General features: G+C 46.3%; 1 protein-coding gene across 1 annotated transcript in view; it reads left to right on the top strand.

Moving 5' to 3' along the window:
• Positions 1-25,910, top strand: part of MYL3 (myosin light chain 3) — a 47,467-nt gene extending 21,557 nt beyond the window's left edge. The window contains exons 2-7 of the mRNA XM_008170698.4: positions 1,788-1,815; positions 12,667-12,816; positions 16,070-16,243; positions 20,064-20,141; positions 20,576-20,611; positions 25,085-25,910. Coding sequence (XP_008168920.1) covers positions 1,788-1,815; positions 12,667-12,816; positions 16,070-16,243; positions 20,064-20,141; positions 20,576-20,604 — 459 coding nt within the window. The 3' untranslated portion in view covers positions 20,605-20,611; positions 25,085-25,910. The remainder of the gene's footprint in view (positions 1-1,787; positions 1,816-12,666; positions 12,817-16,069; positions 16,244-20,063; positions 20,142-20,575; positions 20,612-25,084) is intronic.
• The last annotated feature ends 563 nt before the right edge of the window (positions 25,911-26,473 follow it).

Consider the following 26,473-nt stretch of genomic DNA (forward strand, 5'->3'; position numbering starts at 1 on the left):
TGCTGGACCCCCATCACTTGGGATATTGGACCTGAGCAAAACTTTTGGATAAAATGCGCTCTAGGAAACAATCCTGCACTGGCCTGGGGACAGACTGGATGATCTGATTGGCTTCCATTCATCTCTCACCCGCTCTGATTCAGTGATAAAATACTTCTGTGCCATTGCTCAGAAAATTGGACAATATCTCATACACAAGGCGGGGCACTAATCATAGTGTTTAACACGAGGGCCAGATCCCCAGCTGGTGTAACCCAGAGATGTTCCATTGAAAGTCAATAGAGCAATGATCATTTAAGGATCCAGTGCACCACCTTCCAATCATGATGGAAATAAATGAATGAAGATTCACAACAACTCTGTGCAACAAAAGTCCCCATAGAATCATAGAATAGAATCATAGAACTGGAAGGGACCTCGAGAGGTCATCCAGTCCAGTCCCTTTGCTCCCAGGGCACCATCAGAGACCTGCAGTGGGACTGGGATCCCCCGGGTCCTTCAGGACCTACTGCCATAATAGCGGGAGCGGCTAAAATGTAAAATGTCTTTGTTGCGGGTGGGATTGGGTGAGCATAAAAAACAAGACTGTGATAATTTGCAGGAAAACTCTATATCAACAAATGGTTTAAGCAAGATTTGTTTAATTCTTTGAGTGGTAAAAATTGTGTCTGAATTCCGTTTATATATGTAATATGTTAACCGACCGGTTTTTTGTCTGATTGGTTTTTTTAAGTAGCGTAGCAGATCTGTCTCTCGCGCGGGATTTGCAGGATCTAAGGTTTTTGCTGGTGGGAGTGGATAAGATTGCAAGAAACAATGCCCGTGCAAGTGGGAGTGGGTATTGCGGGGCGGGACAGGAATGGGATTAAAAAAATAGTCCCACACAGTGCTCTAGTCATCATCCCCGTTTTACAGGGGGCAGGAGGATGAAGCAACAAGTGTCAGAGATTTTCATAAGTCCATGCAATGAATCAGCAGCCAAGCTAGGATGAGAGCCCAGAACTCCCTGCACACACACACACAAAGGCCACAACCACATGGAGTTAATTGTGCTAGGTGCTGTACAAACATATAATCAGTAACTGTCCTGGCCCCAAAGGGCTCAAAAACACAATGGCTGGCAGAGAAAACACCAGTGAAAGCTGAACTCTTTCCAGATAATAGCATAATGCTAAAACAATCACCGTGGTGCACTCGCAAGTAATAGTGGGTGTAAAATATTGTCCTTGGGAAAGAAAAGTTACCTTGAGAATAATCCCTAGAGCTTTCTAGTGCTTTTCATCTGTAGATCTCAGAGTGCTTTACAAAAGAGGTCAGTATCATTATCCGCATTTTACAGATTGGGAAACTGAGGCAAAGAGCAGTGACTAGTGAAATCATTTCGTCAGCGCCTAGCCTTGGGCATTATGGGCCAGATTATCAGCGCCGATTGAGTCACCTAAATAAGTGGCCAGATTTTCAAATTTTGATTTCCATCCATCCGAGTGAAAATGGGACATATTTTCAGTTTAAAAAAAAAAGCAACCCTTGATCAGAAACAGAGCAGAGAAAGGTTCTGGATTGATAGTGGCGGGGCCTTATTTTCCTCATCCTATTTCACATTGACCCCGCTCTACACAGAGGGTTTCCATAGGCCCATTGGACATGCCAGACTGGATCAGACCAGGGGTCAACCTAGCCAAGTAGCCTTTCTCCAGCAGTGGCCAGCACCCTACATCAGAGATCGCAATCCCTAAGGTACATCAGCACAGGAGCTAATCTGTGGCTTTTTTGTTGCTCTCTTTCAGCTTGAATTCACACACGATCAGATTGAAGGTGAGGAGGATTTGCATCTCTTTCCAGGCGGGTGGGCGGTGGGCGGAATGAACACAGCCTCCGGAGCTTATAATTCACTTGACAAAGAGGAGACTTAATTAACGGCTTTGCTATTTGTGGTATGGTAGCACCCGGTGGCCTCAACTGAGATCGGGGCCCTACTGCGCTAGGTCCTGTAACAAACACATAGAAAGAGACAATCCCTGCCCCCTTACTGGATAAATAGAGAAGACAGACAACGGGGGTGGGGGGGGAGGGGAACAGATGGGCAAATGACTTGTCCAAGGTCATCCAGCAGGACAGAGTGGGGAATTAGAACCTCACTATCTCAAGTTCCCAGCCAGTGCCTTAGTCACTGAACAAACTGTCGTAGCACCCCAGCTTTCTAACCTGCTTTCTACCCTATAATGCCTGCCGTCCAGCTGGGCTAATTCCATGACAACAGATAAATGCTCTGGTCAGGGCAAGTTCTCTCTAAAGGCAGGGGCACAGAACCTAATAGTGGGTGCGTACTCCAATGTGAGTAAAAGACACATCGCAACTGTGGTTTTCTCTGGGCTTAAGCAAAATAGAGTTGTTCCTAATTTCATGTCTGGGACCAGATCCTCGGTTGGTGTAAACTGAGGTAGTTTCACTGAGTTCAGCTACAGTAAGTGATTTCAGTGGTCATGTTTCTGAGGGCTTGTCTACACTATGGAGCCTTTGCCAGTATAGCTATGCCTCCAGAGGCCCCTAGTGGAGATGCAGTGTAAGCCAACAGACGTGCTGGCATGGCTACACCACCTCCCCATACAACTTTAGCACTTTCTCGCCACAGATTCATAGATTCCAAGGCCAGAGGAGAGCCTTGTGATCATCTTAGTCTGGTCTCCTGTACAACACAGGCCATAGAATTTCCCCAAAATAATTCTTAGAGTAGATCTTTTAGGAAAACAGCCAATCTTGATTTCAAAAGAGTCAATGATGGAGAATCCACCATAGAATCATAGGACTGGAAGGGATCTTGAGAGGTCATCTAGTCAAGTCCCCTGTATCCATGGAAGGACCCTTGATTCTTGGTAAATTGCTCCAAGGGTTAATTACTCTCACTAATAAAAATGTATGCCTTACTTCCAGTTTGAATTTGTCTAGTTTCAACTTCCAGTCATTGGATTGTGTTAGACCTTTCTCGGCTAGACTGAATATTTGTTCCCCATCTAGGCATTTATAGACAGTAATCAAGTCACCCTTTATCCTTCTGTTTGTTAAGGTAAATTGAGCTCCTTGAGTGTATCACTATAAGGCATGTGTTTCATCCTTTAATCATTCTCGTGGCTCGTCTCTGAACTCTCTCCAATTTATCAACATCTTTCTTGAATGGTGGGCACCAGAACTGGACACACCGTTCCAGCAGCGGTTGCACCAGAGCCAAATACAGAGGTAAAATCACCTCTCTACTCCTACTTGAGATTCCCCTGCTTATGCATCCCAGAATTGAATTAGCTCTTTTGGTCAGAGTGGGTATGTCTGTGCTGCAATTAAAAACCCGTGGCTGGCCCGTACCACTGCAGTTAAAGAGCCCCTTAGCCGAGCCCCTTAGCCCGAATCAGCTGGCGGGTGTCTAAAAGCAACGTAGACACACCCTAAGTCACACTTGACGCTCATGTTCAGCTGATTATCCATCATGTCCTCCAAATCTTTGTCAGAGTCACTGCTTCCCAGGACAGAGCCCCCCCACCCCACCCCATCCATCCTGTAGGTATGGCCTAGTTGAGTCTACACGAGGGGTTTTGCCAGCATAGCTGTATCGGCTGGGCTGTGTGTGATTTTTTTTCACACTCCTTGCTGACCTAGCTGTGCTGGCATAACTTTGTAGTGTAGACTCGGCCGGTGTACCAAACAATTGTTGAAATGTCCCTCTCTTCTTTTTCTCTTCCTTACTTTGATGGCTAATTTTGTTTGGGTCCAGATCCTTCCACAGCAGTCCCCTGGCTGTGTGTATGTACAGTGTCTAGCACATTGGTGTCTTGCTCCGTGGTGGGGAGAGTAGTGATCTAGGTCAGAAGCAATTTACAACATCCCTCCACCCCAGGCCATCTCAGCTGCTCCAACCTGTGAAGAGGAGAGACAAAGCCAAGGCTCCAGTGGCCCCCCCGCCTTGTTCTGGGCAGGGAGTAAGTAGGTGCATAGCACCTTCTGGCCCCTGTGCTTCTGGACCCAAGATCTGGGCAGACCCTGCAGGGGTGCAAGAGAGACTGACTTCCTTGGGCAAGTCACCATCTAGCATGTAAAGCAGGGGTGAGGCGAGCCCCCTGGTGGAGTCTGGAGAAGTGATCATTGATAGTACTTGGCCATATGGTTGGCCTGGTGACGGTTGGCTCACACGGAGATGCTGCAGAGGGGAACAGAGACTTTCCACATGGCTGTTCCTTCAGAACAGTAAGTGGGTTTTTAGCACCATTGTTTGTCCCTTTGGATGAGGTGTATCTCCTGGCCCCACACCCACTTGGATGAGCAGAGTTTGTTAATCCCACAATGACCAACCCTTTCTTTCTCATAAGCTATGCACATCTCCTTCTTGGTCTCACAGCACTTGATCCCTGAGCCGTGTCCACCCTGTTCTTACCATGCCTGCCATGGAGACATGCAGCACAATCCACTGTGGGGAAGGTCCCTTTAATTTGCTCCTTGATGAAATTAAGACACATTCCCAAATGGCTCTGCGGTGCTCTGCAGAGGGTTGAAAATCACACATTGTTCAGATTACAGACATGCAAAGCAGATTTATTACATTAAGGACAACACAAGCGCCCCAATGAGAAAGAATAAAAATCACCTGATCTAACCATATGTACTTCCTTTAAAAAAAACCCCAACAACCAGCCTTTCTTTGCCTTTGAAAACTTTTCCCTGAGTTAAATTTGGATTTAATCTGTTGCAGCTACATAATGGAACTCAGGGCATTTATTTTATTTAAATGTATTTCATTCGAAGGAAACGTCAAGTTCAATTTCCTAGCCGGCTGCCCCGGTCCCAGAAACTGACGCGGAAGCTGATCTCATGTGGTGCTGCAAATACCACATGCTGTAGCTGGCTGCCAGTAGCTCGGCACCCAACGTGTCATTTGTTTAGACATAATTGATGCTTTGTGGTTGAACATCTGATGGAGTTTTTAACAGGTTCTCAAATGCTTGAAAGGTAGAGCTGACAAACAGCACAGGGGAAAACTCCCCTATGGCTATGGAACCACAGGCTGATTGAAGGGAAGGAGGATAGGTTTCTTACTTTGGAGGGTTTTTCTGATCCAGGAGGTACTGGATTCCTGCCTTTTGTCTTGAGCCAGAGGTTCTGCCACTGATGTACTGCACAGCCTTGGGAAAGTAATTTCACCACCCCATGCCTCAGTTTCCCTTCTGACAATAACAGATCATTTAAAAAAAATGACTAGCGATTCCAGGTGCGTCTGTTTCTGGGGCCCAGACTGTGTGGCTTGAGCCACTCTGCTCCCAATGAGATGCTGCACCGAAGCATGTCCCAGAGAGCTTTCCACAAAGGGTAAGAGAAACGCCCCATGTCTTGGACAACAGTTCCCATCTCACTGAACACAGCTGCTGGCATCCAAGGTTGTGTGTGAGCAAATGCTGTGGCACAGTGCCACATTCTGAGCTGCAAGCTGGCCCCCTTGCACCATTTCAGTGGCACAAAGGGGTTGGAAAACAGCTGGATCACCCCTAAAAGGAGATTCCTCTAAGGTGGGAGAGTCCCTTGCTGGCTCCTATGTTCTGTCCCCTTCCACTGTCCCAATGGCCCTTGTATAGGGGATATGTAGGGGAGGGTAGAGGAGAGGGCATGGCTGGAGCACTGCTGTACTCTGCTGACCTTCAGCCAGGAGAGAACCTCTGGAGACCACAGATAGATGGTGTATTTTGGAGTAGCCCTGAGGCTGCTCTAAAGTGCAGCAGGTCATGGGCTGGTATAGACCATCCCTGGAATCAGGGAACCATTCCCATCTCCTTCGCAGCCACCCCAGCAGTTGCACCCACAGGCTACCAGGCAGAGCTGAGAATCCATGTTTGTCATATTATCTAGTGACAGTCTCAATGTGGGACCCACAGGCAGGGAACATGTCAGCCCATGCGGCCATGAAGCGCCACACACCCCTCCAGCGCTGCATCAGCAACAGTGTGAGTTACTGAGGGGAGGAAGAACACTACAGGACACCAAATCCCAGCCCCGTGCCAACTCCACTCTCGACGCTTCCGCATAACGTGGTGTGGGTGCTGCAAGGTTACTGTCAGCAGAAGCACTGGGCAGTAAAGGCATCACATACTGAATGAGCTGAAAATACTGCCCGTCCGTCCGGTCCTTGGTGCAGTTCTTTCCTGACCCTCATTGTGAACTGGAGCCCTGAAGTTATTGGCAGTGGGTGTCTTTCCATTGATTTCAATGAGCTTTAGATCAAGCCCTGATCTTTCCCTGCTCCCTTCTGGGCTCAGCCTTGGAGCTTCATCAAAGGAGATGCCTGGCCCCTTTTCCCTTTGCGTAAGGAGTCATCTGCAGCAAGAAACTGATTACAGCAACCTAGTCTGTTTGATTTTGCAGCAGGCAGAGGGAGATCGAGTGGAGACGTTCGAGTGAGTTTCGCCCCCCTTGGAATGGAGTGCGGTTACTGCCACTCATCCTGCTACTGCAGGGAGAGGAGAGATCAGAGGGATGGGGTGGGGAAGAGCCCCAAAATGAAGAGTGCCCAGGATGGAGGAGAAATACGGAGACGGGGAAATGGAGAGAGGCCTGTCCTGTTGCTGTTTGGTCCGGTCAGACTAAGACGCCGGATAGATCATGGGAACCTCAGCAATGTCTTCTAGAGGGTGTTTGGGTGGAAGTTTCCAAATCACAGCATTGCCGAGGGGGACTAATGGAATCAGAGCAGAGCTTTTTTCCCACAATGCAACAGCCCTTCCCTCCCGCCTGCCCCCCGAGCAATGCACGGCAGCATCAATCCAAGGTCTGCGGTGGAACTCAAAGCCACAGCTTTGCGAGTGCTACCGAACGAGCCAGACGGAGGTCGGAGCTCCTGCTGACAAGGACTTTCGAATCGTTAAGGATAGGCCAAAGCAAACGAGAGAGAAATGCTGCGAGCAAAACCCTGTGTGTTTGTTCAGCTGCAGCTGGGCAAGGGCTGCCACAAGAAGGCCAGAGCAGCCACTTTCGCCTTCAGCCCATGGTGATGTAAAGGCCATGATCCTCAGACAGGTTTGCAGCAAATGAAGTGGTGATAACCAGCCAGGCCGGGGAGAACCTCATTCTTGGCAGCAAAGGGTGGAGGAAACAGACAGATTGTGCCGTGTCTGGTGTGGAATCTGAACAGGCTTCTATCCCCACGTTTTTCTCTTTCCACGTCTGCTTTCCAGAGGCATCAATTTGTTTCTCTCCAGGCAGTACGATAAAAGGGCATTTTGCTTTCTATCTCAAAGGCCATGCATTTTTAAGAGGTTGAGATGTCTAGTTGGTCAGAGCACAGAAGGAGCCTCTTTCTGTCCCTGGCAAAACATCAAAGTGCAGGAGCTTAGCCAAGACCAGTCTATGGTTCTTGTTTCTAGACAACCAGCCTTCAGTGCCCTGAGCGGTCCCTGATCTAGTTCTGTGATTCTCAGACTGTGGTCTGGGTGTGTCACTGCGGGTGAAGAGATGAGTCTGTAGCCTGCAGCAGTCAGCAGGGTTTAAATCTAGCACCTTTAGCACAGACCTCCACCGTGGGAACTGAAGGAGTAACTCTTTTAGCTGGCAGCAATAGCAGGCTGTTATCCTCAGCATGGTGCAGCCACTGGAGGGGGACAGAACCCACACTTTATAAGCATATCCCAGGATCATATCACCCTCTAGTGTGTGGCCTGCTACTTACACCTAAGGGAGTTTACCGTTAGCCTGTGAGATGGGTGCCGAAAGTGCCGGGTGCAATCCGCCCTGACAGCATATTGTGCCTGTCCGTATGTCACCCTGGTTTGTCACAGACGAGCTGCTGGAGGGTCACAAACTAAACGGTTTTGAAAGCCAAGCACACACGGGTTGGGACGGTACAGGAGAGGCGAGGCCAAGAAAGGATGGTTCTCTGGTGAAAGGGCTGCTTCTTGGGAAACTAAATTAGTAAGGCTCTGGTGGAAAGGGTCATTTACATTCACGTCAAGGTCCCTTTGCACTGCCAAAGAACGTAAAGGGGCCTTTGGGTGAATCAGGCCCAATAAGCTAGCAGTCAGTTAATAACGAGGACAGGCAAATCTAGAAAATCCCCAACTGCTGGAGACGGGACACTAGAGAGGGAGGGCTCTGAGTTACTACAGAGAATTCTTTCCCGAGTGTCCGGCTGGTGGGTCTTGCCCACGTCCTCAGGATCTAACTGATCCCCATAGTTGGGGTCAGGAAAGAATTTCCCACCACGTCACATTTGCTGAGACCCTGGCAGGGAGCGGGGGTGGGGATCGTCTTCATCTGCACATGGCGCATAAGTCACTTGCAGGTTTAAACTAGTGTAAATGGTGGATTCTCTGTAACTTGAGGTCTTTAAACCATGCTTTGAGGACTGCAGTAACTCAGCCAGAGGTTAGGGGTCAATTACAGGAGTGGGCGGGTGAGGTTCCGTGTCCTGCATTGTACAGGAGGTCAGACTAGATAATCATGATAGTCCCTTTTGCCCGTAAAGTCTATGAGAAAGATCCTCTAACCCTTCAATCCATGCCCCAGAGCCTGGTTCCAGCTCTGATCGCTTGTGGAGACTTTCCACCTTTGTACGCCAACAAAAACAGTCACCAGAAATGTGTCTCATGTCAGGAGAAGTAAATGTTGCCAAAGAATTGGTTTTATAATCACCTCACACCCCTTGTACTTGGGTGCATCATCCAGAAGGTACTTCCTATCACAGCCTTCCCCTAATTCCATCTCTCCTCCACCTCCTAGCGCTCTGTGGGCTACGGGTCAGAGGATGAGCCCCTGATGCTGGTGAGCAGTTATTCACACGGGCGGTCTCACTGGCGTCCATGCTCACCAACCTTTAGGCTCCAGTTCCACCACTGGTGGTGGAGCTCAATACAAGAATGTGGTTCTCTGGCCTGTGTGATGCAGGACCCCCGGCTGGATCATCACAATTGTCACTCTAGCCTGAACAGCTACACATTTCTGAATCTGGCCCTTAGTACTGCTGTTACTCATCTCCTGTCTGCCTTTCTCTCCCCAGTCTGCATCTCCCGGGAGTCTGGCTAGACTAGATTTCCTTAGCCCTCCCTGGATCCTGTTTCAGTCACTGATTCATTAGTTTTGCATTCGGACTTTTGCTCACTTCTCTTCTCTCATTTTTTATCACCTTTCTCCTTTAATTCCATTTTTTTCATTCTTTCCACTGGCGTCTCCCGGCAGCTTTCTTTTTCTTTTCCTCTCAGTCCCTTCCTCCTCCACTCTCATTTTTCCTCCTGCACCACTCTGCTTGTTTCTACCCCCTTCTCTTTCCTTACACTGCTTCTTTCTGCATCCCCTCTCTCCCTTTCTAGATATGCACAGTTGCTCTTTCTCTCCCTGTGTCTGTCTTTGTTTTTCTTCTTGCTCTCTCTCTCTCTCTCTCTTTCCCTCTCCTGGGCATTGTTCCCATCGACAGGGCAGACACCAGATCCCCTGGGAATGATTTGCTACAGCCTGGGGCCCATCTCATGGTACCCTTGCTGATGGCTGGACAGAGAACGCCATAGTGAGTGGTATTCAAATGAACATAAGAACACAAGAACGGCCGTACTGGGTCAGAACAAAGGTCCATCCAGCCCAATATCCTGTCTACCAACAGTGGCCAATGCCAGGTGCCCCAGGGGGAGTGAACCTAACAGGTAATGATCAAGTGAGCTCTCTCCTGACATTCATCTCCATCCTCTGACAAACAGAGGCTAGGGACACCATTCCTTACCCATCCTGGCTAATAGCCAATAATGGACGTAACCTCCATAAATTTATCTAGTTCTCTTTTAAACCCTGTTATAGTCCTAGCCTTCACAACCTCCTCAGGCAAGGAGTTCCATAGGTCGACTGTGCACTGTGTGAAGAACTTCCTTTTATTTGTTTTAAACCTGCTGCCCATTAATTTCATTTGGTGGCCCCTAGTTCTTATATTATGGGAACAAGTAAATAACTTTTCCTTATCTACTTTCTCCACATCACTCATGATTGTATATACCTCTATCATATCCCCCCTTAATCTCCTCTTTTCCAAGCTGAAAAGTCCTAGCCTCTTTAATCTCTCCTCATATGGGACCCGTTCCAAAGCCCTAATCATTTTAGTTGCCCTTCTCTGAACCTTTTCTAATGCCAGTATATCTTTTTTGAGATGAGGAGACCACATCTGTACGCAGTATTCAAGATGTGGGCGTACTATGGATTTATATAAGGGCAATAATATATGTCTTATTCTCTATCCCCTTTTTAATGATTCCTAACATCCTGTTTGCTTTTTTGACCACCTCTGCACACTGCGTGGATGTCTTCAGAGAACTATCCATGATGACTCCAAGATCTTTTTCCTGATTCATTGTAGCTAAATTAGCCCCCATCATATTGTATGTATAGTTGGGGTTATTTTTCCCAATGTGCATAACTTTACATTTATCCACATTAAATTTCATTTGCCATTTTGTTGCCCCATCACTTAGTTTTGCGAGATCTTTTTGAAGTTCTTCATAGTCTGCTTTGGTCTTAACTATCTTAAGCGGTTATCTGCAAACTTTGCCACCTCACCGTGTACCCCTTTCTCCAGATCATTTATGAATAAGTTGAATAGGATTGGTCCGTTTCCAGCGGTTCTCTTGGGATTCAGGACCTCTCGCCATGCCGTGGAAGCCCTGAGAAAGCTTAAGAGCAGGCCTGAACTTGATTTGAAACTGGGCCTCTTGCAGCATTTGTAATAGGCCATGAAGTGCCCGAGTCACCCGCAGCTCAGGTGGTTTCTTTATCCTATTGAGAATGCACTCTTACCTGAGCACAAGGTCTAGGGCTTTGGGGGATCACTTGTGTCCCTATACACAAGCATCCCTCTTTCTGAGCTCAATGGCTCACACAGTTGCCCTCAAAGCAATGAAACTGGGGCTGCACTTCCCTCCTTTGTATTTAAGTTAGCCATTAAACCACTGGCAGATTCAGTGGATATATTATTATGACTAATTGCTACCTATGTTCTCAGCTTGAATAGCTTGTATGGTTCTCCCGCATCCAACCATTAAGGAATCAGGCCCCAAAGAGACCAGAAATACACTGTCCAATACATACCTATTGCCAATGCCAATTCAATCCATTCCCAGTCCAACCAGGAGAACTCGTGACAGTGGGCGTCTCACTGACTGCCCGGGCCTTTCTTTCCGATTTGAAATAACAGAGTTGGGTGGTAACCTGGCACTGACCACGAGGTTATGTGTTTATCGCCGCACTACAAGATCCTCACATTAACAGCAAAGCAAAGTTCATGCGGGAACAGCGAAACAGGAAGTTTGACCGTCCTAGTGTGGCAAAGTCGCTTCCCCATCACAGAGCAGAACTTTTCAAATCCACCAGCCGATAACGTCTGTCATTCTTGGAAACGTTTTCTGGAGGTTAATTGGACGGATGTTTTCACCCAGGAAGTTATTCGCTGATTTTCAAGCTGTCCCAGCAGCAGCTAGAGTAGCCTAGGGGCTGCTTTTGATTATGACAACGGCTTACGATCCCTAAGAGACCATATGCCAACTGTGCATTGAAGTAGCGGAGAGGGGAGCTCTGTCCTGCTACGCCCTGCATGCCCACGGCCTGCCTCTGCCTGTCCCTGACACACACCCTATGCTGTAAAGGTGACCTGCTGGTACAGGAACCGATTCCTACCAGCTTTACGTTAGATGAGAATTCCCTTCCAACTACAGCCAAATTCTGGCTCCATTGTGCTACTCAGCTCCTCCTTTGTGCTGCTCAGAATCTAGTCCTTAACTTTTAAGGCCTACAAGACTTTCTGATTCCCAGGGCTTTCAAATAGCAACACTAATGCTCCCCATTCTACCGTTGCTTCATCAGATTGCCAAGAGGGAAGCTTTCTAGTTGGTTGCTAACTACTATTACATTGGTCATCTTTAGCAGTCATTATTCTCACTATATAGTTCTCTTAGGTTGAATTCTTTCAATCATCATTCAGTTATTATGGTCAATGGGCTTTTATCTGAGCAGGGACTGTACAATTAGGCCATTATGTTAGCCTGTCTTTACTGACAATACCTCTTGAAGGGGCTGTATTATAATTAGTCACCTCAAGTGTCAGAGGTAGGGTTCACCCTGGATAAGCACCCCAAAGTCTTGGGGGTTGGTCCCCACACTGGCAGTGAGTGTCAAGAAACCATCCACTACAAGATAACAGTCTACAAATGCTACCAGCTAGTAGAGATGCTCCTTTAACTCAGATGGAATAGAACACTCCTGTATTGTAAAACCCTACTGATGACTCACGCAGAGGATTGTTACCCAAGCAACTAACATGTAGAGCTGCTCTTGAAGTCAAAGAGAGTTCTGGGCCAGGGAGAGCACTCTCATTGGTCTGCATAGAGCTCAAGGTCTGGCTTTCCCATGAGCTTTCCTGTATTTCCCCTGAGTTGGAAATACCACAAGAAGAACCGTTTGACCTGTTTAATTCCATTCCCGGATGGAAGCAGGAAGTGTGGTGGAGGAGGAATGCAAACATATCAGACCGCAACAATGTTAATCAACTCTTCCAAATTGCAAAACAAAAAGTTCAGGGTCAGGTTGAGTGAGAGTTTGGGGGGAAGGTTTGGGTTGGCTATTACTTTATCTCTCTCTCTCGCTTTGTGTTTTTCTCTTTGCGTCTCCCAGAATTTAAGGAAGCCTTCTCGCTCTTCGACAGAACTCCTAAATCTGAGATGAAGATCACATATGCACAGTGTGGAGATGTTCTGAGGGCTTTGGGGCAGAATCCAACCCAAGCTGAGGTCCTCAAAGTCCTTGGCAGACCCAAACCAGAAGGTCAGTGACCCTCTTTCTGTTTGTTTTCAGGGAGTAAATTGTCAGGCCAATTAGATCATGTCTACCTTCATTGGTGGAAAGATTGATTGAGGTTAACATAACAACCTGGAACAGCCTCCTCTGTGGCTCCAAGTCAATCAGGGGCAATGAGAAGTGATGAACACGTGGTCAAGGCACTTGAGCAGAATCTGGGGTCTCTGATCTCCATTCCTAGCACTACTGTTCACTTCCTGGGCAAGTCACTTAGGGCTGAATGCTCAAAAGGAATTAGGCGTGATGCTGAGCATCACAACAACTAACTTCTAGGTAGCTGGAAAAATCATGGCGATTCTCAAAGCCCGAGTTAGGCACCTTGCACTGTCATTCACCACAGCCACCACGCTAGGCAGGCAGCTGCCTAAGCTAGCCATTGGGAGATGCTGGCCAGAGAGGTGTGTCCCCTCTCACAGAGATAGGCACGCAAGTTCCAGCTGCAGGGAGGCACCTAGCTCTGCTTGTGATTCTGAAGCTGAGAACCCTCCTTGGAGTTAGGTGCCTTATGCCATTTGAGCCAGAAGCCAGGGGAAGAGGCCTTTCCTCATAATTTTTCACCCGGTGGTGAGGGTGCTCACCTGGGATGTGGGAGATTCCAGGTTCACGTCTCCTTCTGCCTGAAGTGGAGAAGCTGTTGCATTGCAGATATATAATTAAGGACCCATTGGAGCAGGAAATCTGGATCCTGGGTCTCCCCCATCCTGGGTGTGCTCTAACCAGCAGGCTATGGGGTCATGCTCATGTGGGTGTGACCTCCCTCTCGCCATGTGTCTTAAAGAGTCTGCAACAGGAGAGACTGAGGGAGCCCAACATGAGAAAAGCCCATTGCCCAAAGGTTAGAGCACTCACCTGAGAGGTGGAAGATCCCTGTTCAGATCCCTTCTCCCAGATGCGTACCCTAACCATTGGGCCGTAAGTTATGAGGGAAGGGCTATTCTACATCTTCTCCTCTTCCCCGCTCCCTTCAGTTTTGGGTAAGCTCCCCTCTGAGGACTTGCAGGTAGCCTCTGGGCACGCCTGCTGGATCGGGCCCCTCTGGTGACCGAGGCATCGGCGTGCCCATTTTCCACCGGTTTGTGGACGGCTCTGGGTCTCAGGCCCCTGGGCACCCCCAAGGAGGCAGCTATGTGCATGTCCAAAGGCAGAAACATAGGTGACGAGGGAACTCACACTGCAGAAACATAGGCGCCAAGCGTGTTTAGGTGCCTACAGGGTTCAGCATTGCAGTGCTCCCAAAATGGGGACTGAGGTACCTAAAACAGGGACATGGGCACCTATCTCCTTTTGTGCATTCAGCCCTCAACGCTTAATCTCTCTCTGCCTCGATTCCCCATCTCTGTAATGGGGATAATGATACTTCCCTGCCTCACAGGATTGCCTTGAGGATGAAATTCATTTATGTTTAGTAGGTGCTCAGATATTCTGAGGGTCAAATGAGCAGATAGGTAGACTGGATTGTAGGGCATTCCCTGCTCTTTAAAAAAAAGTGTCACGTGAACTTTAGTGTTGGGTTTTCAGGTCTCCTCTGAAAGCTCCCCACACACAATATATCTGCTCATAGGAATGCAGGGCTGAGACTCCCGGACCCACAACTGTGATCTAGCCCTGCAGACCTGCCCACGCTGTCTGCCACCTCCATTTAAGCTAATTGGAACGGAGGCCTCTCAGCACCTTGGAGAATCAGGCTCTTGTTGAATAATTGTGATAAATCAAGATACAGCAAGTTTGGCTGATGACACAAGGGTGGACTTCAGGGCTATCCAAGAAAGAACTGTACCTTACGAGGACCTCGTTCCTTAGCTCAGTATGGGGGGGCGCAGGATCATAGAAATTAGAGATGGAAAAGGCCCATTTGATAACCAGCCCCTCTCCTGCTGCTCCCCAGTTTTAAACATGCCTATGCTACAGGGCTGCCACCACCGCCCTGATGCCCTTGGGAGACAACCGCACAGCAAAACTGATTCCACTGCCAGGGCTGTTTTCCAGATATTCATTTTCATTTGCTCAGTTTCCTCTACTTGGTCTTAATTAATAAGCATTGATTAACCCTAAACAATTGTTTCCCCCTCCTTGACATTTACATATTTCAAATACTTGCAGATGCTGTCTGTCCATCCCCATAATACATACCCATGTATCCACCCCCAATCATGCTCATGTATCCATCCATCCCCATACATATTCATCTATGCACCCATCCATCCCATCTATCTATCCATCCATCCATCCCCATACATACTCATCCATCCATCCTGATTCTTCTCCACCTATCTATCCATCCCATCTATCCATCCAATCATCCCCATCCATCTCCCCATCCATCCCCATTCATATCCATCCACCTGTCTATCCCCATACATACATATCTATCCATCCATCCCCATCTATCTATCTAGCCTAATTCGTACCCTTCCATCCATCTATCCCCATTCATACCCATCTGTCCATCTATAGTCATTCATACCCTTCCATCCATCCATCCCCATTCATACCCTTTCATCCATCTGTCCATCCATCCACACTCACACATATCTATCTATCTATCTATCTATCTATCTATCTATCTATCTATCTATCTATCTATCTATCTATCCCCATTCATACCCATCTATCTAGCCTAATTCGTACCCTTCCATCCATCCATCCCCATTCATACCTATCTGTCCATCTATAGTCATTCATACCCTTCCATCCATCCATCCCCATTCATACCCTTTCATCCATCTGTCCATCCATCCACACTCACACATATCTATCTATCTATCTATCTATCTATCTATCTATCTATCTATCTATCTATCTATCTATCCCCATTCATACCCATCTGTCTATCCATCCATCCATCCATTTATCTGAGAGACAAGCTGGGTGAGCTAATATCTTTTATTGGACCAACTTCTGTTGACGTAAAAAGACATCACCTCACCCACCCTGTCTCTCTAATATCGCGGGACCAACATGGCTACAACATCACTGCAAATATCCATCTATCTAGCATTCTCCATACATCTCTCTCTCTCTCTCTCTCTCTCCCTCCCTCTCTCTCTCTCTCTCTGTTATTATCATGGTCCCATGTTCCTGCCCTTCCATTTAGTTGACAGTTTGCCAAGCTCCCTAGCACACACATCCTGCAAGGTGTTGTTCACCTTCTGAATGGCCCTGAGCCCCGCCGTCTCCACAGAATCTCTCACATCTTTCTTTTGAACCTGTGCTCTTACAGAAATGAACAGCAAAATGATTGACTTCGAGACCTTCCTGCCCATGCTCCAGCACATCTCCAAGACCAAAGACACTGGCACCTATGAGGACTTTGTGGAAGGCCTGCGGGTGTTTGACAAGGAGGGGAACGGAACGGTCATGGGTGCTGAGCTCCGCCATGTTTTGGCTACCCTGGGTAAGAAGAAGCTTTCTTCATATCATTTCAACTTTGAGGTCTTTTCAACACAGCTGGTAACTTACTGACTGGTGTGAATGTGCACCACTGCCCTCTGCTGGACAGAAAGACAGGTGCACTCAAGCATCTGGGATGATTATGTCACCGTCTAGTGGCAGGGGTTCTAAGAAGTCCTAAAATGATTCCAGCTCAGGATCATTGTCTTTCAGCTCAAATGTTCACAGGTTTTCTCTCTCTCCGAGTTCTGAGTTCTCTCTTTCTAGCTCTGTCATTCTATTCCCCCGATAACTGTTAATGTATATGGCCAAAGAATTGCCCAGCTCCGGAAGACACTTTCTTTGTAAACTGTGAAAAACTCATCCGTGTCTTTGTTGTTTTTCTTTAGTTGCATAGACTTATGGTGAAGTCATTCCATTTTAGGTCCATCTCTGCTAATGACACTTGACAAGATTAAAATAGAATTTTAAATGTCAAATTCCCTTTTCACCATTTATGCTGTTTGTTTACTTTGGGGTCCAAATTAGGGTGACCAGAGTCCCGATTTTATAGGGACAGTCCCTATATTCAGGGCTTTGTCTTATATAGGCACCTATTACCCCCCACCCCCACCCCACCCCACACACACCGTCCTGATTTTTCACACTTGATATCTGGTCACACTAGACCAAATTCGGTGCCGAGGCAAGTGGTCCCAATGCCAGTGAGGTCAGGGGAGCTGCGTCCATTCAAAGCATCTTGGACAAAGAAACTAGTTTGCTCAGTTTTGTCAATTTAGCTAGACATTTCCCCTTTCTGGTTCTCCTGCCCCAGCACAACACTGTAATGTCTGACTTTCAAGCTCCAATGGGGAATATTTCAATCCAAAGGAAAATCCTTGAGTTAGCAAAAAAGTCAGTACATTTTAATTCAGATTAAGACTTCTAAGAGCCACAAGTGGTGTAAATCTGGGTTCAGTGGAATGATATAGATTTCCACCAGCTGGCCCAATGCACTCAAAATCAATGATGTAAAATTGGATTAACACCGTGGTGAAGCCAGCCCAGTATATTTTAGTTTAAATGCCATCTATATTTTTGGCTAAAGCTACCTGACAATTTCACTTTCCAGCTGAAAAATAGGTTGACACCAACATTTTTAAATCTGCACACGTCTCTTGTTACTGATTAGCAGATCTGAAGTGGCTTTTTGCATGTATTTGGCTCTATAGGTCGGGGGGAAAGCTTTCCAATTCGCCATTAAGCAGTTAATAGAAAACCTGTTGAGTGTGACTTCACATCCATGGACACTTTAATCGCAACATACTTTCCTGGCAGTCACATACAGAGCTGAATAAGACCCTTAAGCAAACCCCACGAAAGTCACTGGAAAGATTTGCATTGACTTCAAAGGACTTTTGAACAGGGCCAAATCTTTAGCCAGCGAAAACTGGAGTTGCTTCCTTGGCTTCGATGGAGCTCCAGCAGTTGATACCAGCTGAAGATTTGGCCCGTTCTGCACATCAGTGGGCAGCTTTGTCAGCGTCCGACTTTGAAGTTTCATTGCAACAGGTAGGCGAAGCTGGGTAAAATTGTTAGACACTCATTGTGGGCCTGCACCAGGTGATTATTATATACTGCTACTATGGGGTTGCTTTAAAGGTCCCAGTAAAGTCCGAGGCCCCATTCACAATAAAAGAGACAGTCCCTGCCCCCAAAGAGCTTACACTCTAAAGAGACTAGACAGACACAGGCTGGGAGAAGAAACAGGGGCCCAGAGAGAGGAAGAAGCTCCCTTCGTCATGGGACTAGTCCATGGGCCTGACTTTGCTTTCGTTTACACCAGCATTGAAATCCAGATTGGTCCAGGGCAGTTGTGATGGGGCCGTCCTGAAGAATTCAGATTTTAAAGCAGACACCGCGCTTTAAATGGGACGTGCTAAGGTGCAGGGAAGCCGAGGGGGAGACAAGCAGACAAGCCAGGAATGGGCTCAGGGGCAGAGACCATGGCAGGCTGGGGGCAGGGAGGTGCGACCGGGAGCTAGGGAACGGGCTAAATGCTCAGCTCAGGTTGTGGTCACTTGGGCAGGAAAGTTCAATCCAAACCAAAGGGCAGGAGAGATTGTGCAGGTTCTGCAGCACTGGGGGAAGGTGAGGGGAGATGGGGCCCACCCACAGAACCAGCACAGTGCAGGGGAGAACTCCCAGTCTATGGAGGTAATAGGACCCACGCTCCGGCCTCCCGCTCTGTGGACAGGGCCAGGCAGAGTAGAAGCCCGTGCAGAAACTGTAGCAGGGATTGGCCAGGCACTGATGATGTCATCTGGATGCTTCCTAACACAGCAGAACTCAAAAGAAAAATCGTGGCACTAGCATGACATTTGCCGACCCTCACAAATGATCACCCCACTTGTATGTTATGCTCCTTGTCCCCTACCCTGAATCTGTCTTACTATTTAGACTACTGGGGCCAGGACTGTCTCTTACTCTTTGTACAACACCTCGCACAATGCGGCCACATTCTTAAGCAGTCCCTAGGCACTACCATAAAAATATTAATCACAGTGTTGCTAACCTGAAGTATTCAAAAATCATGAGATCAGTTTAAAAACATGAGATTTTTTAAAAAAATAAACTAGGTTCTTTTTATTTGTCTTCTGGTCTCAGAGCAATTAGGTTAACCTGGGTCTTGTTCTTAGGGTTTTCCCTACAACTAGAAACTCACTTTTTTAGAAAAAAAATGAGAGCTGAGATTCTCACTTAATCACAGGACTCCCGGAGCTGGGGCTTTAAGAAAATTATACTCACAATTAAATTGCCAGAGTTGGCAACATTGTAAATCATAACTATAGTTAGTACTATCTAAAATATATTATTTCTATAAATTAGTCTCTTTTACCTCTCCAGATGGCTCCATGCTTTGCTCCCAAGAGCACCATTTCAATCAATATATGTTGTGCCACTGATTTCAGTGGGAGTGGGAGCAGACCCTGAAAGACCAGAGGTCCTGGGTTACATCTTGGATCCCTCCTGGATCTAAAACTCAAAGCTAAACTGAAGTGACTTTACTATGAGTTTTCCTTGAGTGATAACTGAGGGAAAAGGTCCCATTGATGCCAAAGTCCCATTGATTTTAATTGATTTCATTAATTTCAGTGGAAGTCAGGTGCCTAAACACATTTAAAAATCTGGTCCTCAGGGCTTTACGATTTTGCCCCTAAAGTATGTTTATACTTAGAAAGGTGATAATGTGAAAATGATATGGTGAGGATTTCCACATTTGTTCAGAGTCACTGGCGTTTAGATCAAATTTCCTCCGTTTGCAAGCCCTAACGTGGATTTTTAACACTCAACATTGCAAACTCAACTTGGGATCTCTCTCTCTCTCTCTCTTTTCTTATGTGGCATCCATCACCACAGCACCTGCGCACTTCTCAAGTATTAAAAACGCACATTAACAACACCTTATTTCATCTGGGTACTTTTTGCTGCTTCGATCTTCAGCGTGAAATGAAGAAGGTATGCGAGGTAGCATAGAATCTGATTCTCTCCCACACCTGTATGGGAGAACTGAAAAGTTTTATTTCTCCACACCAAGTCAGCAGCTATGACTTGAAGACAGAAAAACAGACAGATAGCAGCTAAGATGAGTAAGAAGGTGCTGTTATTGTGTAGGCAGTTTTTGGATGGTGACCACTACCCAACCCAAGTGATGGTTTGGACACATAAAATCATAGAATATTAGTGTTGGAAGAGACCTCAGGAGGTCATCTAGTCCAACCCCCTGCTCAAAGCAGGACCAACACTCCTAAACACTGAGCAGGAATTTGTTTTTTTCTATCCAGGTGAGAGGTTGAGTGAAGAGGAGGTCGATAAGCTAATGGCTGGCCAGGAAGATGCCAATGGTTGTATCAACTATGAAGGTACGAGGTGGTTAGGGTTGGATTCATCTCACAAGGCTTGGTGTCAATAAGCCTGCGAAAGTTTGGCTCAACGATGGGCCTCAACCGCAAAGCTATGATTTGGATCTGACCTTCCCCAAAGTTTGGGTGCCGTGATCCAGTTCAAGTCCATTGTCCACAATGAGATTCCTTGTCCCTTCCGCAGAAGCAGCTGGGGCTGGCCACTCAGATATGGGCTAGAGAGGCCATTAGAACATACTGTAGATATTAACTTAAGGATCTGTAGAGCACTTGTCACCATGGCACCTGGGGGCTTATTTACAAAGCTAAATTGCATTCATTATGCAAAACAATGAGAGGGGAATGGAATTAAATAACAACAGTGCTGAACAGATGCAGAATGCTCCCGAAGTGAAGGAAATAGATGCTAAACGATCTCTTTCTATTCATTCCAGCTTTTGTGAAGCACATCATGACCAGCTGAAAACTAGGTGAGCTTCTTCCTTCTTCATTCCTCAATCCCATCATTTTTTCAGTTTTCCCTGTTGGCTTTTCAGCCTCCTCCTCATCTTGGGGGTGTGGGGTCACACGTAGCTGGAACTCAGCCTTTTTCTCCAAAGACCTTGTTTCCAAAGCCACGGTCTAAGATGCCCTGGATGCTGAGGAGAATTGCCTGACCAGCTAGCCCTCCACTGTGAGGTGGTATCTATTGTTCAGTTTATATACTGGGGATATTTATCCCCTTCAGATCATTTTCAGGAGATCACAGGCAAATACACTTGTGAACGGTCAACCTTAAAAGGGAAGGTGCTTTCATGGATTGAGAACTGGTTAAAAGACAGGGAACAAAGAGTAGGAATAAATGGTAAATTTTCAGAATGGAGAGGGGTAAATAGTGGTGTTCCCCAAGGGTCAGTCCTAGGACCAATCCTATTCAACTTATTCATAAATGATCTGGAGAAAGAGGTAAAAAGTGAGGTGGCAAAGTTTGCAGATGATACTAAACTGCTCAAGATAGTTAAGACCAAAGCAGACTGTGAAGAACTTCAAAAAGATCTCACAAAACTAAGTGCTTGGACAACAAAATGGCAAATGAAATTTAATGTGGATAAATGTAAAGTAATGCACATTGGGAAAAATAACCCCAACTATACATACAATATGATGGGGGCTAATTTAGCTACAACGAATCAGGAAAAAGATCTTGGAGTCATCGTGGATAGTTCTCTGAAGACGTCCACTCAGTGTGCAGTGGCAGTCAAAAAAGCAAACAGGATGTTAGGAATCATTAAAAAGGGGATAGAGAATAAGACGGAAAATATTGCCCTTATGTAAATCCATGGTACGCCCACATCTTGAATACTGCGTACAGATGTGGTCTCCTCATCTCAAAAAAGATATACTGGCACTAGAAAAGGTTCAGAGAAGGGCAACTAAAATGATTAGGGGGTTGGAACAGGTCCCATATGAGGAGAGATTAAAGAGGCTAGGACTTTTCAGCTTGGAAAAGAGGAGACTAAGGGGGGATATGATAGAGGTATATAACATCATGAGTGATGTGGAGAAAGTAGATAAGGAAAAGTTATTTTCTTGTTCCCACAATACAAGAACTAGGGGCCACCAAATAAAATTAATGGGCAGCAGGTTTAAAACAAATAAAAGGAAGTTCTTCACACAGCTCACAGTCAACTTGTGGAATTCCTTGCCTGAGGAGGTTGTGAAGGCTAGGACTATAACAGGGTTTAAAAGAGAACTGTATAAATTCATGGAGGTTAAGTCCATTAATGGCTATTAGCCAGGATGGGTAAGGAATGGTGTCCCTAGCCTCTGTGGAGTGGAGCTGGATGGCAGGAGAGAAATCACTTGATCATTACCTGTTAGGTTCACTCCCTCTTGGGCACCTGGCATTGGCCACTGTCAGTAGACGGGATATTGGGCTAGATGGACCTTTGGTCTGACCCAGTACAGCCGTTCTTATGTTCTTATGTTCTCATTATGAAATCTGAAGCTATGTTTTCATTTCAGTTTTGTCCAGGGTTATATTTCCAATTTGTTCTTCCATCTCTGTTCTGGAAAACAGCACTTTTGGGTGTGCGGGCATTTCAGAGGCGAGATCTTTCAGGGCTAGATTTTCAGCTCTTAAATCAATAAGTTAATTGCACAAGAGGCTGGAAATAATGTATCCCCGTTACCCTGATAACGAGAGGCCCAATTCAGAACCATTTGTCTGATCGCCCACCCCACCAATTTTGCGGGGAGTAAAATGAAACTCACCCTTAGTTTTGGCTTATCTCTTACTAGCTGCCATAATATAGGCCTTTGAGAAGAGGGTGGATGGGGGGAGCATGGAAGCAATCTATGTCTCTGAGTTGGGCTTGGAAAACCCATCATTGTGTGAAATGCAAATGATCAGTCACTGGAGATGAACATTTTCAGTGGGCTGTAGGGGGAACTCGGCCGAGAACTTCTGTTCAAGGGATTTACGCAAATTTTCCACACCGCACTGGAACTAAAATACAATGACCCTGTGACCTACCTTCTGAAAACTCAGTGATTTAGCGTGCTTACATTTTTGGTAGTCCAATGTAAGACACCCTAAAAGGGCCTCTCTTTCAGAAGATGGCACTCAGCACTTTCTGAAAATCAGGCCCCTTAGAGGTGTCCCAAGCTGGACACCTGAAAACCGAGGACCCTAAAAATCACTCGTCACTTTAGAAAATATAGCTGTATAATTTAAAGGCTTTGCTGCAGGGGTGAAAGTAAGCCAGGTACGGGCCGGCTGACCCCAGCCCCGCCCCTTCTGCCCGAGGCCCCGCCCCTTCTACGGGGGGGGAGGGGGCAGAGCTGTCCCCGTACTGGTAAAAGCTCAATTTTACTTTCACCCCTGCTTTGCTGTCATAGTCTTTCCCTGTAGGGAAGATGAGAAGAAACTGATTAGGAGGAAGTCCCGGGTAAACGAAAAAGGATGTCTAAATAGAAAGAAGTTACTCAAGCTTATGGATCTAAACCCAGATTCTCAGGCGTATCACTGGCCATTTACGACACTGATTCTCCACCTTTATGGGCAGCTATCCCAGTTTTCAAGATGAAGCCCTCAGTTGTTCCAGGCAGTACCTTTGGCCTCCCGTTCAGTAATGTGTTCTCCAAACCACAATAGAGCTTAAGTACCCCAAACCCAAGTCTCGCCGTTCCAAACTGGCTGAACTTCATTTCCAGTATTTACTACCCATAGTTTTCTTATCCCTTCCTGGAAAACATTTCTGAGTGTCTTATCCCAGTATATATATCTTGACAGCCCATGGGAAAAGTTTGACCTAAGAACCAACCGCCTCATTTATTTCGCAAAGGATCTGATAGGCCAGGAAAGAGATTGGCTTCATTTGGACCAGTTCCTTTCTCTTCAGTTTTGGTTTATTTTTTTACCCATGTACTGACTAGGCCCAACTTTGCTTAGCTTGTGAGATCTGACACTGTCACAGCCCACGGTGATAGGACAGCAAAACAGTAACTTTTTGGTTTTGTGTTCTCTGAGGCCCAACGGAGTGAGTTCATTTGAGTAGGAGTCAAGTCCAGGTCTCCAGTACTTTTGTTCCAAAATATAATTTGCCACCAAAATGTGAGTTGGCTTTAAACAGCTGCTGTTTTCCTGTCACCGTCCAGGTCTCTTTCTTTCAGGCCTTTCTCTCTGATCCCAACATACACACTGTTTTAGCTAATGCCTAGCACGTTTAAGTCCGCCCGGCCCACATCCAGAATGGACTGTGTCCACAGCTATCATGATTATTATTTAGAGATAGTCCCAAATCAAATGCGTGCCACCCCACCGCAGCTTTGGGAAAATTCAGATCTGGAGCCCAAATTGATAACAGACCCCTAACCGTATAACAAGCCAACTCCAAACCCTGGATATGAATCCATCTGAATTTTGTGGAGATTTAGATCTGAATCTGAATTAGGAGCGTGGCTCTGATTAATGGGTCAAACCAAAGCATCAGGCCTGACCATCCCAAGCACCGAGGGAAGCATGGATCTGGAGCCAAATGTAGCAGCTTAAGTGATCTGTGTTTTTCTTGTTTATGATCATTGGTTATCACAACTAGTTCGCCTGTTTGCGTCTTTATTCTCAACCACAGACTGGTCCCTCCACTTACTCTCCAACCGGCTGTTGCAAACTTTTGATAATACAGTATAATTTGTTACATACGCTGCTAGTGAATCCTCGGTTTATTTTGTTAGAGCTCTGAGCCAAGTGCTTTTCTGGCTCTCAGCCAGCTCTTGTTGCTTCCCATTCAGCCTGGCCGTAGGGAAGCATTCCCAGATTTGATGCTCTTTTCACTTCTTACGCTAATAACTCAGAAAAGGTACAAGGCACAGGCAATGCTGTTCCCTCTCTGTGGGATGGAAAGTGTGGTCAGATAAGGGTAATGAGTGCAATATAAGAAATGAGATAGGGAGGTAGTATGGTATCGAGGATAGGACACTGGGCTATAACTCACTGTTCCTGGCTCTGCCACTGGGTTGCCATGTGTCCTTGGGAAAGTCACTTTGCCTCTTTGTTCTTCTATTCCCTTTTCTGTGTTTTTATTTAAGACCCTAAGCTCTTCAGGGCAGGGACTGTCTTTCACTTTGTACAGTGCCTAGCACAGTGGGACCCCAATCTCTGGCCCTTACTGCAATATAAATAATAACACTAGAGTGAGAATCAATTTGATGTCAAGTATCAGAGGGGTAGCCGTGTTAGTCTGGATCTGTAAAAAGCAACAGAGAGTCCTGTGGCACCTTTAAGACTAACAGATGTATTGGAGCATCAGCTTTCGTGGGTGAATACCCACTTCGTCAGACGCACGTGATGTTTCATTATTGATAATCCGAGTGCAGATCCAAGAGAATCTGGAGCTGGTTGGGGGCTTCGCTTTTTGCTGGGTTTTTTTCCCCCTCGTGTTTAAAAATAACTTTGTTTTTAGGACAAGACAGATTCTGACGAACCCCCGATGCTGGCCTTGGATTTCGACGTAACGGAATGTCTCTTCATTTTCCAACCCAGATTCCTGTTACAAAGCTACAAAATGTCCCAGCCCTGAGGTTATTTGGATAATTTTTTTTCCCATGAGAGGAAGGGTGGCCTTTACAGAAATGTGGCGATCAGAAGGAACTGGGGTCTGAATTATGAGTTCCTTGGCACTCTCATTGCTCTCTGATACAAGAGAGAAAACAGCGACTTGATACATATAGGCTGGGGGGACGGATATTTCACTTAATTCATACCAAAAAGAACTGGAAGATCTGAAATTTAGCAGAGATTTTTTCCCTCCTAACACAACTGTGTCCATCTCTTTGCATTTGTTGCTTCTGGAGGAATTTGAGGCTTCAAAGTTAGCTCACAAGTGGGATGGAATAGGTGGAATTAACACTGATTAGTGTAAAGATCTCTCTGGTGTGCAGGAAATATTCTCGGGGGTCCTTGAGGAAATGTGGGGGAGGGATGCGTAATACCCACCAATGCACCATCAAATGCAACCTAATGCACCAGCTTCTGGGATGTAGAAGGTGCAAGTTTAGTTTCAACCTGAAGAAAGCACCTTTTTTTGGCATGAAGTGTGAGCATTTTAACTTATTTTTGTGTTAGTTAAAAGGTGTCACAAAGTCCACCTTGTCCATAAAGGTCTCTGCCAGTTCAACAGCCTGAATGATGGAGTAAGTGAAACATCTACCCCAGTTCAGATTGGAGAATGTTCTAATACACATGCCTCTTGTTATTGTAGCTTTTCTCATTAAAGCATTCTTTTCTCATGTGTGGGGGTCGTTGTTCCTTGTTTGCTGCATTGTGTGCGTGTGTGCTTAAGTGTGTATTAGAGAGGGGCGATAGCTAAAGCCACAAGTCTGAACTGCAGTTGGGGATCTGAATTTCTCATTTCTATGATGGGCATAACAAAATCATGGTCCCAACCCTTCCGTAACGTGGGGATTTGAGATGCATTCGAAATCTAATGGCAGGACATTTGGATTCTGTGTTCGTACATTTTAGAGCTTAATTCCCTCTACTGCAGAAATCCCTGGGTGAATTTCTATGGCCGGTGTTATGCAGGAATGCAGAGTCCATGATCACAGTGGTTCCTTCTGGCCTTCAAACCTATGGCTCTATTGAGCCGGTTTGTACAGTTTCAAGCTGCAAACTTGGATCTGAATCTAGAGCTGAGATTCTGGTTAGGTCCAACTGAATAGATAAAACTCAGCCATTTTCTCCAAGGGGAGACAAAACATCACTTAGATGCCTTCTAGACAAGCCCCCAAAATGATTTAGGTCACAATGAAATTTGCTATGCTCTGTTATATATAAAACATTTTGCAAATAC

This window comes from Chrysemys picta, chromosome 2, assembly GCF_011386835.1.
Source record: "Chrysemys picta bellii isolate R12L10 chromosome 2, ASM1138683v2, whole genome shotgun sequence".
Classification (NCBI taxonomy): Eukaryota; Metazoa; Chordata; order Testudines; family Emydidae; genus Chrysemys; species Chrysemys picta.